The sequence below is a fragment of the Humulus lupulus genome, chromosome 2 (assembly GCF_963169125.1).
Source record: "Humulus lupulus chromosome 2, drHumLupu1.1, whole genome shotgun sequence".
Lineage (NCBI taxonomy): Eukaryota > Viridiplantae > Streptophyta > Magnoliopsida > Rosales > Cannabaceae > Humulus > Humulus lupulus.
In genome coordinates this window covers 10,733,930-10,746,309 of record NC_084794.1, presented here as the reverse complement: position 1 = coordinate 10,746,309, position 12,380 = coordinate 10,733,930, and the positions used below count along the sequence as shown (strand labels likewise).

The 12,380-nt window shown below is 44.4% G+C and overlaps 1 protein-coding gene across 1 annotated transcript; it reads left to right on the top strand.

The window, feature by feature from the left end:
* The first annotated feature begins 9,608 nt into the window (after positions 1-9,608).
* Positions 9,609-11,000, top strand: LOC133813908 (uncharacterized). Its single transcript, XM_062246938.1, has 3 exons — positions 9,609-9,668; positions 9,849-10,367; positions 10,542-11,000. The coding sequence occupies exons 1-3, from the start codon at positions 9,609-9,611 to the stop codon at positions 10,998-11,000; spliced, it is 1,038 nt and encodes a 345-aa protein (XP_062102922.1).
* The last annotated feature ends 1,380 nt before the right edge of the window (positions 11,001-12,380 follow it).

Genomic DNA, 12,380 nt, shown 5'->3' with positions numbered 1-12,380 from the left:
AATTGATCCTCTTTCTTGTCCTTGCGCATTTTGGTCACAATTTTTTGAAAAACTTAGTTCGCGTCAACTTTTATCCATATCTCGAGCTCTTTAGGAAGAACAACGATCCATAGATTTAAATCAACTTCTAAGTTTTATGACCCGGTTATGACCAGGAACTTATTTTGAAAACTTAGTTCGCGTTAACTTTTATCCATATCTCGAGCTCTTTAGGAAGAACAACGATCCATAGATTTAAATCAACTTCAAAGTTTTACGGCCCGGTTATGACCAGGAACTTATTTTGAAAACTTAGTTCGCGTTAACTTTTATCCATATCTCAATCTCTTTAGGAAGAACAACGATCAATAGATTTAAATCAACTTCTAAGTTTTATGACCCGGTTATGACCAGGAACTTATTTTGAAAACTTCGTTCGCGTTAACTTTTATCCATATCTCGAGCTCTTTAGGAAGAACAACGATCAATAGATTTAAATCAACTTCTAAGTTTTATGACCTGGTTATGACCAGGAACTTATTTTGAAAACTTAGTTCGCGTTAACTTTTATCCATATCTCGAGCTCTTTAGGAAGAACAACGATCAATAGATTTAAATCAACTTCTAAGTTTTATGACCCGGTTATGACCAGGAACTTATTTTGAAAACTTAGTTCGCGTTAACTTTTATGCATATCTCGAGCTCTTAGGAAGAACAACGATCAATAGATTTAAATCAACTTCTAAGTTTTATGACCCGGTTATGACTAGGATAGGACTTAGTTAGCGTTAATCCTTATCAATATCTCGCGTTTTTTAAGAAAAACAACGGTCAATCGATATGAACCAACTTCTAAGTCATTAAGGAGACCTGGTTATATCCAGGTACCATATGCCCCCCAAGTACCTAGGAAAGGGTCTTTCGTGGTTACTTTAGATTACACTTGCAAACATGTACAAAAAGCTGATTCTCATTCATACATAAAAAATGGCCTTTCAGGCCTTACAAGTGAATCATTGATAATATTTCTTTAAATGGATGGCGTTCCAAGTCCGCGGGACTGCCCCTCCATCAAGCCGAGCTAACTTATAAGTTCCTTCCTTAATGATTTCGATGACTTGGTACAGTCCTTCCCAGTTTGGTCCCAAGACTCCATCTTTGGGATCTTTCCCGGCCAAGAAAACTCTCCTTAGGACCAAGTCGCCAACGCTAAAGGCGCGCTTTTTGACTTTGGTGTTGAACTAGCGAGTGATTTTCTACTGATAATGGGCGAGCTGGAGCTGCAAATCTTCTCACCTTTCATCAACTAGGTCAAGGGAATTGCACAGTAGCTCGTGGTTGCGGTCCTGGTCGTAAGACTGGACCCTATGCGAAAGCATTTTAACCTCCACGGGGAGGACTGCCTCACTCTCAAAGGTTAGGGAAAAAGGAGTATGACCTGTAGGAGTCCAATGTGAGGTCCGGTATGCCCATAGGACCTGGGGGAGCTGTTCTGGCCAGACTCCCTTTGCTTCATCTAATCTCTTCTTGAGGCTCGCCTTTAGAGTCTTGTTGACAGCTTCGACTTGGCCATTCGCCTGAGGATAGGCCACGGAGGAGAAACTTTTTACAATTCCGTACCTTTCACAGAACTCGGTGAGCAGGTCCCTGTCGAAATGAGTACCATTATCGGAGACAATCTTCTTGGGCAGGCCGAATCGACAGATAATGCTTTTAACCACGAAGTCAAGCACTTTTTTGGACGTTATCGTTGCCAAAGGTTCTGCCTCAGCCAACTTCGTGAAATAGTCGATGGCTACCTCGGCGTAACGGACCCCGCCCTTTCCAGTGGGGAGGGCGCCAACCAAGTCTATCCCCCACACGGCAAACGACCATGGGGACGAGATCATCTTTAGCTCAACTGGAGGAGCTCGGGCAACTGTGGCGAATTGCTGGCACTTGTCGCACTTCTTCACGTATGAGATCGAGTCTTTGGACAGAGTTGGCCAGTAATATCCTTGCCTCAGGACCTTTAAGGCCAAGCTCTGCCCCCCAGCGTGTTCTCCGCAAAAACCCTCGTGCACCTCCCGCAGGATGGCCTTTTCTTCACCTGGAAGAACACATCGTAGGAGAGGCAGGGAGTGCCCACGCCGATATAACACCCCGTCTACTGTCGTATAACTGGGAGCTTGATAGAGTACTCGCCGTGCATCATTACGCCCTTCAGGCAGCTTTCCCTCGACGAGATACTCAAGGATGGGGGTCAACCAGGTCGGCCTGGCGTCGATCATCTCGACCTCCGTCCCGACTCCTTCTATACTTGGTTTCTCCAAGAATTCTACTGGTACTAACCCCAAGGTCTCCGTCTCCCCAGAGGTGGCGAGCTTGGCAAGAGCATCCGCGTTAGCGTTCTGCTCCCGAGGTATCTGTTCGATCGAGCCTCGCTCAAACGCGGACAGCTCGACTTTTACCTTTGCCAAATAGGCGGCCATCTTGGGTCCCCGTGCTTGGTATTCGCCCAGAACCTGGTTTACCACGAGCTGGGAGTCACTGAAGCACTGGACGAAGCTCGCCTTTAACTCCCGGGCTATCCTCAGCCCGGCCAGCAAAGCTTCGTATTCGGCCTCATTGTTGGAGGCTTTGAACCCGAATCTCAGTGCCGAGTGGAATCTATGTCCCTCGGGGGATATCAAAATGATTCCAGCTCCGGAACCATTCTCGTTGGATGAACCATCCACAAAAATCCTCCACGACGCCTGGGACGAGGTGACCTGGGGTGAGCCTTTCGCGGGATCCTCCTGGAATCCCGTGCATTCTGCCATAAAATCGGCCAGGGCCTGACTTTTTATAGCAGTTCGCGGAGTGTACAGAATCTCGAATTGACTGAGTTCGATGGCCCACTTTAACAAACGTCCCGATGCTTCAGGTTTTTGCAAAACCTGCCTTAAAGGCTGATCGGTCATGATGTGTATCGAGTGGGACTGGAAGTACGGTCTGAGATTTCGAGAGGTCGTGATGAGACAGAACACCAATTTCTCCATCAACGTGTATTGGGATTCAGCTCCGAGAAGTCTCTTGCTGATGTGGTAGACTGGTCTCTAAACTCGGTCTTCTTCTCGCACCAACACGGCACTAGCTGCATCCTCAGTGACAACCAGGTAGAGAAAAAGAGGCTCTCCTGCTTTGGGTTTGGATAATACGGGTGGCTCGGCCAGATGTGCCTTCAGGTCGAGGAATGCGCTTTCGCACTCTTCTGTCCATTCGAACTTCTTGTTTCCTCGGAGCAGGTTGTAGAATGGCAAGCACTTGTCGGTAGACTTGGAAATAAATCGATTAAGGGCCGCCACTCTTCCTGTCAAGCCTTGGACATCTTTTCGCGACCTGGGCGAGGGAAGCTCAAGTAGTGATCTGATCTTGTCGGGGTTTCCTTCGATTCCTCGGGTATTGACGATGAACCCCAGGAATTTCCCTGACTCGACACCAAAAGTGCACTTCTGTGGATTAAGCCTCATGCCATACTCCCGTAGTATCTTAAAACATTCTTCTAGGTCGGAAACATGGTCGTCAGCAGTCTTTGACTTGACTAGCATGTCATCAACGTACACTTCCATGTTCTCTCCGATCTGGTCCGCGAACATTCTATTGACTAACCTTTGGTAGGTAGCTCCGGCGTTCTTCAGCCCGAACGACATGACCTTGTAACAATAAACGTTTGTCAGGGTCATGAATCTGGTGTGTTCCTGGTCCGCCGGATTCATGGCGATCTGGTTGTAGCCTGAGTACGCGTCCATGAAGGACATGTGCTCGTGCTCCGCTGTGGCGTCTACCAACTGGTCAATCCTTGGCAGCGGAAAACAATCCTTGGGGCAGGCTTTATTCAGGTCGGAGAAGTCTATGCAGGTCCGCCATTTTCCATTGGGCTTCGGGACGAGCACGGGGTTGGCAACCCATGTTGGAAACTTGGCTTCACGGATAAAGCCACATTTTTTGAGCCGGGTCACCTCCTCCTTCAAGGCTTCAGCCCGAGCTGTTCCTAGGCGTCTTTGCTTCTGGGACTTGGCGGGAATGCTTTTATCCAGATGAAGTGTAAGCATGATAACACTCGGGCTGATTCCCACCATGTCCTCGTGTGACCATGCAAACACGTCCAGGTTATACCGCAGAAATTTAGTTAGCTCCTCTTTCCTCTTGCTACAGAGGTTCTTCCCGAGTCTGACCATCCATGACGGGTTCTGCGGATCAATGATCACTTCCTCGAGCTCATCAATCGCCTAGAGCTCGGATCTGTCCTCGCCTACTCGGGGGTCAATATCCTTACTTAAGACGACATTTTCCCCTTCGGTGTTTTGAGGTTTTTCAATCTCAGGATTAGCTAAGGGTTCCTGACATTTCTCTTCACAACTTTGGATGGCCATTGCCAGCTGCCCGGGTTTAGATTTTCCCTTCAAGGAAATGCTGTAGCATTCCCTGGCAGCGAGCTGATCGCCATGGACAGTGCATATTCCAGTGGAAGTAGGGAAATTCATCGCGAGGTGGCGAATGGAAGTGACGGCCTCAAACGCCATGAGCATAGGTCGCCCCAAGATCGCGTTGTATGCAGCAGAGCAGTCGATGACTACGAACTTGAGGAGCTTGGATACTGTCCGAGACCCTTCTCCTAGGGTGATCACCAGCTCGATCGTCCCTATTGCTGCTGATCCCTCTCCCGAAAAACCATACAGCATCATGGAGGTCGCCTTCAGCTCAGCGATGGTTAAACCCATCTTTTCTAACGTGGATCGGAACAGGAGGTTCACCGAGCTCCCATTGTCGATCAGCACCCTCCTCGCTCTCCGATTGGCAAGCTGAACTGCCACGACCAAAGGGTCATTGTGAGGGAACTGGACGTGGCCCGCATCTTCCTCATTAAAAATGATCGGTTGTCTCTCCAACCGCTGTTGTTTTGACTGGCACTGCTCCGGGATGAACTCTACTCCGTTATGAGCCTTTCTTTTGTTCACGTATCTCTTCTGGGCACCCCTGCTCGTGCCGGCCATGCGCGGACCTCCAGAGATGGTGGATATCTCTCCTCCAACCACGGGAGGAGGGACGTCCTGATCTACCCGATGCCCGGGCTGACTGGCCGGGACTTCTGGAGCAGGTCGACTTGCTGGAACCCTGTTCCGTGCATACTGAGCCAAGGGGCCGGCTCGGATGAGAGTCTCGATCTCATCTTTTAGATGCCTACCATCGTCGGTATTGTGGCCAACATCATTATGAAAACTGCAAAACTTGGAGGTGTCTCTCTTCCCCTTATGATGCTTTAATGGCTCCGGCCTCTTCCAGGGGACTCGAGTTGAGTTAGCTAGGAAGATATTCTCCCTAGACTGGGTGAGCTCTGTATAAGTCGCGAAGATGGGCTTGACTTTGTCTACAGACTTATTCTTCTTTTGGCCGTGCTGACTGTTTTCGCCATTTCCCTTTCTTTTGCCTCCACCGGGCTGGTTGTTCTGTGTGACGTTTTGGGTCGCTGCCACGACCTCCATCCCCACTTCAGCGGGCTGTTCGGGGACCTGGCTGGTCCCCGCAGCTAAGGCTTCGGCTTCCTCCAAGTTAATCCATTCTTGGGCCCTGTTAAGGAATTCGTTAACCGAGATGACTCCCTTCCTTTGTATATCCTTCCAGAGATCTCCTCCGACGAGGATTCCAGTTCTCATGGCCATGAGCTTGGAGCTATCATCCGCGTCTCTGGCATGAGCAGCGACGTTTGCAAATCTGCTCAAGTAGGCCTTCAGAGTCTCGCCGGGCTGCTGCCTTACGTTAGCCAGGGAGTCGGCCTGAACATGGGCGGCCTGGGAGGCTCGGAATGCCCTTTTGAAATCTGCCGAGAAAGTCTTCCAGGAGCTGATTGACTATCTTTTACTTTGCTTGAACCATTTCCTGGCAGGTCCAGTCAGTGTGGAAGGGAAGATCAAACATCTCAGCTCGGGGCCAATGTTGTGGGCCATCATTAGGGTGTTGAACATCCCTAGGTGGTCCGATGGGTCTCCATCCCCATTGAACTTTGACAAGTGCGGCATACGGAAACCAGATGGGTACGCCGTTGCTGCTATGCTGGGGGCGAAGAGTTCCATCTCGTCCCCTGAATCATATTCATCTTTTTCTTTTTCTGACAAGAGCTTCCTCATCAGCTCCTCCATCTGAGTCAGGCGCTCGAGGGTTTGGTCCTGATATCCGCAGTTATTCCGGGGCTGTTCAACAGCTCCAGTTCCATTGTACATATTTGGTGGGTTGTTGCCCCTCCTATCTTGAGATAGGTTATTTGGGACATTCCCTCCGTTACATACTTCGGACAGGGCCCCCCCTGAGCGAGGGTGGCTATCTCCTCCTTCTGGTTCCCCCCTATGAGAGTTAAGGCGATCTCGCAGGTCGCCTCCCTGGGTGGTTTGATGACTTTGTACCGAACTCAAACGATGACGCAGGTCTCCCCCAGATAGATCACTCCGTCGACTGCCGGTCCAGTGGCTCCTGCTAGATAGGCTTGGAGTCCGCCCTTGGTGGTGATGATCTGGGCTTTCCCTTGGCGCCCTGCTACGCCGGGAAGGTCCAGCTGATGGTGGGTTTCTCCTATTACTCCCATAGGCTGGGATATCTCGGACGGGCCGAGGAGGAGATGGATATCTGATGGGAGATGGAGGATGCCTGACTGGAGAAGCGATCCTCGTTCCGTCAGGACGAATCAGATTTGGTGGTGGCCTTTCGGCCCTGCCAACCTGCTGGTCCCGCGCCTGGCGATCTGGACGAGGCGCAAAACGGTTGTTGGGGACGGGCTGATGCTGCGAGCCCTCCCCTGATCTTCTTTGGGAATTTCCTCGAGCTCCCCTTGGCGCTCTCGAGGATGGCTGGGAGCCAGGAGTTGACGTTCTGACCAAACGGTTGTATTGCTGTTGCCTGGCTCCAGGCACTTCTTCGAAGCTTGCCTCTCGATGGTGTGATGATGGAGTGGAGTTGGCTGTCGGAAGTCTATCCGAGCGGCTATGCCTGGACTGATTACCCCGGCGAGACTTAGGAGCCTCGCCTTGCCTCTCTCCGACGTTAGCGTCGGTTGTGAGAGGGCGTAGCCGGGTCAGCACATCCTTGATCTGCTGGCTAGCTATTGCTAGCTGGCTTCTAAGTTGAGCGTTCTCCATTTCCACCGCCGTGTAATAACACGGGTTTGGATTAGGTGGCTGAGGGGCCGAACTTCCGGTGTCATCCTGGCCCACCGGCTGCTTTCCTGGCCGTTGTTGGGTCTCAGGGACTTGTTCACCAGGGGTGGTAGTATGATGAACCTCCTGGGCATCATGTTGCTCTGTCTCGTTACCGTGCCTGGATCGAGTAGTCACCATAGTTGGGTGTTTGCGACAGCACTAACCAAACTTGCTCTCAACGAAAGCACCAAACTGTTGACGCGGTTCTTCACCAACAGGTAATTTAAGAAAAGAAGAGAAAGGGATTAGTGCTAACAATGAACCGTAACAGATATGTGATCTTAGAAAATGAAATGGTGATTCAAGACACGGTTTTTAAGTGGTTCAAAGGTTAAAATCCTTCTACTCCACTAGTCAATATTATTGCTCTATGTCGGGTATATGATTACAGGATGTCTTTTACAAGAGATAATCCAACCCTTATTTATTCCCAGGGTCTCCATATTTATAGGAGAAGGCACCTGAGAGTTGGTAAGAAGGTCATCCCGTGACCTTCTTACCTATCGTATCAACTCTGTGACATTCATGATTAATTCCTAAACCTGACACATGAGTGTGGTCAAATCAATAGGTAAGGAGATGATGGGCCGCACGGCCCAACCTAGTCGTGGGTGTCTGAATACGCACGTTCCTACTGCGTGTCCGAGAAGTCAGGGGAATATTAGACACGTGATGTCTGATATATGCACGTTTACCTTGCGTGTGTTGACTTTACAAAGGGCCATAGTCTCCAGGTCCAGCTCATACCACGGTCTGGACACCTAACTCGACCTTCGGCCTTCAGAGTCCGGACTTAGGTCTTAGGCAATCCTGGCGAATCCTTGGGTGCCTCGAGCTAAGGAGGTACGACCTTATGACGGAAGCTCCGGTCTTGGGGATGTCCACAAGATAATCCTGATTAAGCCGCATCTCAGCTCGCTAATCAGCCCGTGGGAAAATCAGGACGTACACCCTGCAACAACAGTCAATATATATAACTAATTTGAAAAACATGAAATATATAAAACTAAGTGTGACCAGTTACCCTACAAAAGCTAAATGTTTCAGGAGAAGATGTGATTAAATATTAAGTTAACCAGTTACCTAGCCCATTTAGAACCAACTAACTGCTTAAAAAATTGCCAAATTTTACAGATATGGACAATATTACTTCTTTGGTTCAATATGGAGGCAATTGGAATGAAAACAACGAGTACCAAGGATACACAATGACTGGGATATTAATACCACCAAATTGTTCTCTTGACAACTTGGTGAATTTGATAAAAAATGAGATAAAGGAAAAAACAGCAACTATTGAAGTTTCTTATCAAGTAGAAAAAGGAACACCACCAATGAAGGTTGTAACAGACAATTCAATGTTGTTCTTTCTGGAAATAAAGAAAAAAGTTGCTGCTAAAATAACAAACTTACCATTGTGTGTCACTATACTTCAAGAATCAAGTAATGAAAATGACCTTTTTCTACTAGCAAATCAGAAAGCCACAGCAGAAGAAATGGAGGTGGGGACATTATTAATGCAAGCAAATCAAGCTTCCATCAATGAACAAATGTTACTTGAAGAAGGAATGTCAAGCACAACAAATGAGGGCATAAATATGTCATACATACCTCATTTTGCTGAAGAAGTAGCTGATTTCATAATTGAGGACAATACAAAAAGAAAAAAGAAGTTGGATGAAATCCAACTAGTAATATCTGATTACAGAGTGAACACAATAGAGCAAGGACAAATTTACAAGGATAAGAACACAGTCAAATCAGCCCTTAGCTACTATGCAATGCTGCATAACTTCCAGTTCAAAACAAAAAGATCAGAACCTAGAGAGTACCTAGTTACTTGCGTAGATGAAACATGCAACTGGTTGGTGAGAGCATCTAAGTACAGAAATCAAGATTTATTCAAGGTACGGAAATGCAATCCAAATCACACTTGCTCTGTTGAAATTGTTTTGGAAGACCATAGGCAAGCAAAAAGCATCGTAGTTGGGGAATTAATAAAGAATAAGTACAAGTCAATCAAAAGAAATTACACTCCAAATGACATCATGAATGATATGAATGATGACTTCGGAGTAACTATAGGATACACAAAAGCATGGAGATCAAGAGAGAAAGCTTTGCGTCTAGTAAGAGGGAACCCCGATGATTCATATCAAAAGGTGCCAATATATCTTTACATGTTGAAGCAAGCAAATCCAGGAACAATAACACACCTACTCACAGACAAGGAAGCTAGATTCAAATACCTATACATAGCATTCTCTAACTGAATCAAGGGTTGGAGATACTTGAGGCCTATAATTGTTGTTGATGGAACTTTTTTGAAAAATGCACATGGTGGTACCCTATTTTCAGCATCAACGTTAGATTCAAACAACAACATTTTCGTGTTGGCTTTTGGAATAGCAGACTCTGAAAATGATAACTCATGGCTTTGGTTCTTCTCCAAACTGCGAGAAACCTATGGAGAACCCGAAGGTATGATAACTTCAACAATATATTCTTGTTTACAAACAAATAGGAACATTTTACCAAAACAAAATACACAAATACATGCTATTTCTTTTAGAATCTGACCAAAGTAATTGGTTACCTTCACCAAAATAAAAAAAAAATTGAAAAATACTTAATTTTTGTTTTTTTATTTTGAAATATTAGTACTCCACAGGATTGGCTATAGTTTCTGACAGACATAAGAGCATAGACAATGCAGTACATATGGTGTACCCAAATGCTTTCCATGGAGCTTGCATGTTTCACTTACTCAATAATTTGAAAGGAAAGTATGGGAGCCATGGAGAAGAACTACAAATGAAATTCATTGCAGCAACAAAAGCATACACAAAGACAGAATGTGAAAACTACATGAAAGGCCTTGATAGAATTGATAGACGCATTAGGCCCTATTTAGAAAAAGCCAAGTATGAAACTTGGGCAAGATCATACTCGCCAACAAAAAGATACACCATGATGACATCCAACATCGCAGAATCACTCAACGCTGCACTAAAAGCTGCAAGAAATCTCCCCATTGATATCTTGGTTGAATGCCTTAGAAGTTTGGTTCAAAAGTGGGTTTGGAACAACTCAAATAATACAAATGGAACATTCACAAAAGTCTCTACAGCAACAGAAAATGAATTGAGACATGACATTGTTTCAAAAATGAAGTATGAGGTATGCAACTAAACATATTCTTACAAATCCTTATTATGTCAATAGATGGTAACCAGTTACCTTCCATAAGAACAAGAATTTTTTTTTACACAGAAGCATAACTAGTTACTTTAAATCTTAAGTCTAGTTAAAATGTTTATTATCTGATTTTATTTCATGACAAACTATTTTTAGGTCTTGCCTTTCAACACAATAGAATACCAAGTTCGTGATCAAAAGGGGATAAATTTCACAGTAAATATACATAATAGAACATGTACTTGCAATAGGTTCCAAGAAGATGAAATACCTTGTAGCCATGCAGTAGCTGTCATTGCAAAGAGAAACTTGAGTGTGTATGATTATTGTGCAAAATTCTACAGAACAGAAACGTTGAAAGCATTGTATCAAGAAAATGTTCATCCTTTGCCCCATAAAGATGAATGGAATCTCCCACAACACTTGGACATAATAGTGCTACCTCCAAATGCAACAATCCCAGCAGGAAGACCAAGAAAGAAACGAATAAGATCAAGAGGGGAACATAAAGTAATAATCACCTGTGGGAAATGTGCACAACCAGGACATAACAGGAAGACTTGCAGGAATCCTCCATTTGAGAAGCCAAACAAACAGAAAAAGCCAAAGACATAGATTCATATTCTACAGCAAAACAAACCTTTCATAGCTTTACTCATTGAAAGAGAGACTTTCATATTCATCAAGTATCATTCAGTATTTTAATAAGATTGTTTCAAAATGAAACACATTGATTGATTATGCAAACTTATAAAATCTTTTCAAAATAATTTCTTGGATTTGTTTGCTTCTATTTTTCAATACTACCATCACTATAAAAAAGACAAGCTTAGGGGAAAAGAAAAAAAAAACACTTAAGTAACCAGTTACCCTCGGTATATTAGGAAACAAACAGCCTGAGTACCTAGTTACCCTCAAAATCATTCTTGCTCGAATATCACCAATAAAATTAGTTAAACAACCTAATTGGGAACTAGTTTCCCTCAAATTATTCCATAAAACAGTGGAAAAAAATACAAAAACAAACAGAAAACTAGCTACTTGCTTTAAAGTGTTATCTAAAATATATATTAATAAATGTAATTAACAAACAACAAACCAATGGGGAAAAAATTATAAAAAAAAAAACAATTAAGTAACCAGTTACCCTCGGTATGTTAGCAAATAAACAACCTGGGTATCTGGTTACCCTCTAAATCATTCTTCCAAACGCTTACAGCAAAAGAATTAACAAAACGATATACTAATATGTATATATAAAATGACCTTAAGAATCCCAATGTTTTACATAAGAAGAAAATTATAAAAGCTAACTGTTAAACTAGAAATTGATTCATCATTTAATTACAGTTGTAGCAAAGATAAAAAACTAAAAGAAAAATAATATCACTAAAAGCCTATGCAGCAATTTTCATTCTTTTCTGTCTCCTCTCCAGAAGCTTCTCAGTGAACTCATCGCTAGTTAAGTATCCCTCAAGTTCTTTGTTCTTTCCATGATAGTACAAGCTGACAGCTATGTCTTTGCGAAGGAGACGAACATCAATATTTTTAGGCATCTCATTCTCCTTCCCAAGAATTATTTGCTCAGCAAAATAAGTAGAAAACACCCCACAATCACTGCATAATAGAAAAAAGTAAAAAAAAAACAACTAAGAACATATAAACAAAACAGAACACAAAAAAAAAAAAAAAACTAAAATCAAATAAACAAACTAACCAATCAGTCTGTTGAGGAATGCCTTTAGCAATGCTCAACTTCAAAGCCTCATTCTCTGCCACATCATACGGGCTAACATCAAGATTAATATCTTTACGAACATAGAAATCAATCATCTCCAATAGAAGAGGAATCAAAACAACAAATGCCTCAACGACAGGTAAAGTCTGATTTTCATGCTTTGCACCAGACATTGAATCATACACCGTAAGAGATCTCTGCTGTACATTAAAGTGCAACAAAATCCAGTGCATAAGACCCTTCACATTAACAGGCAT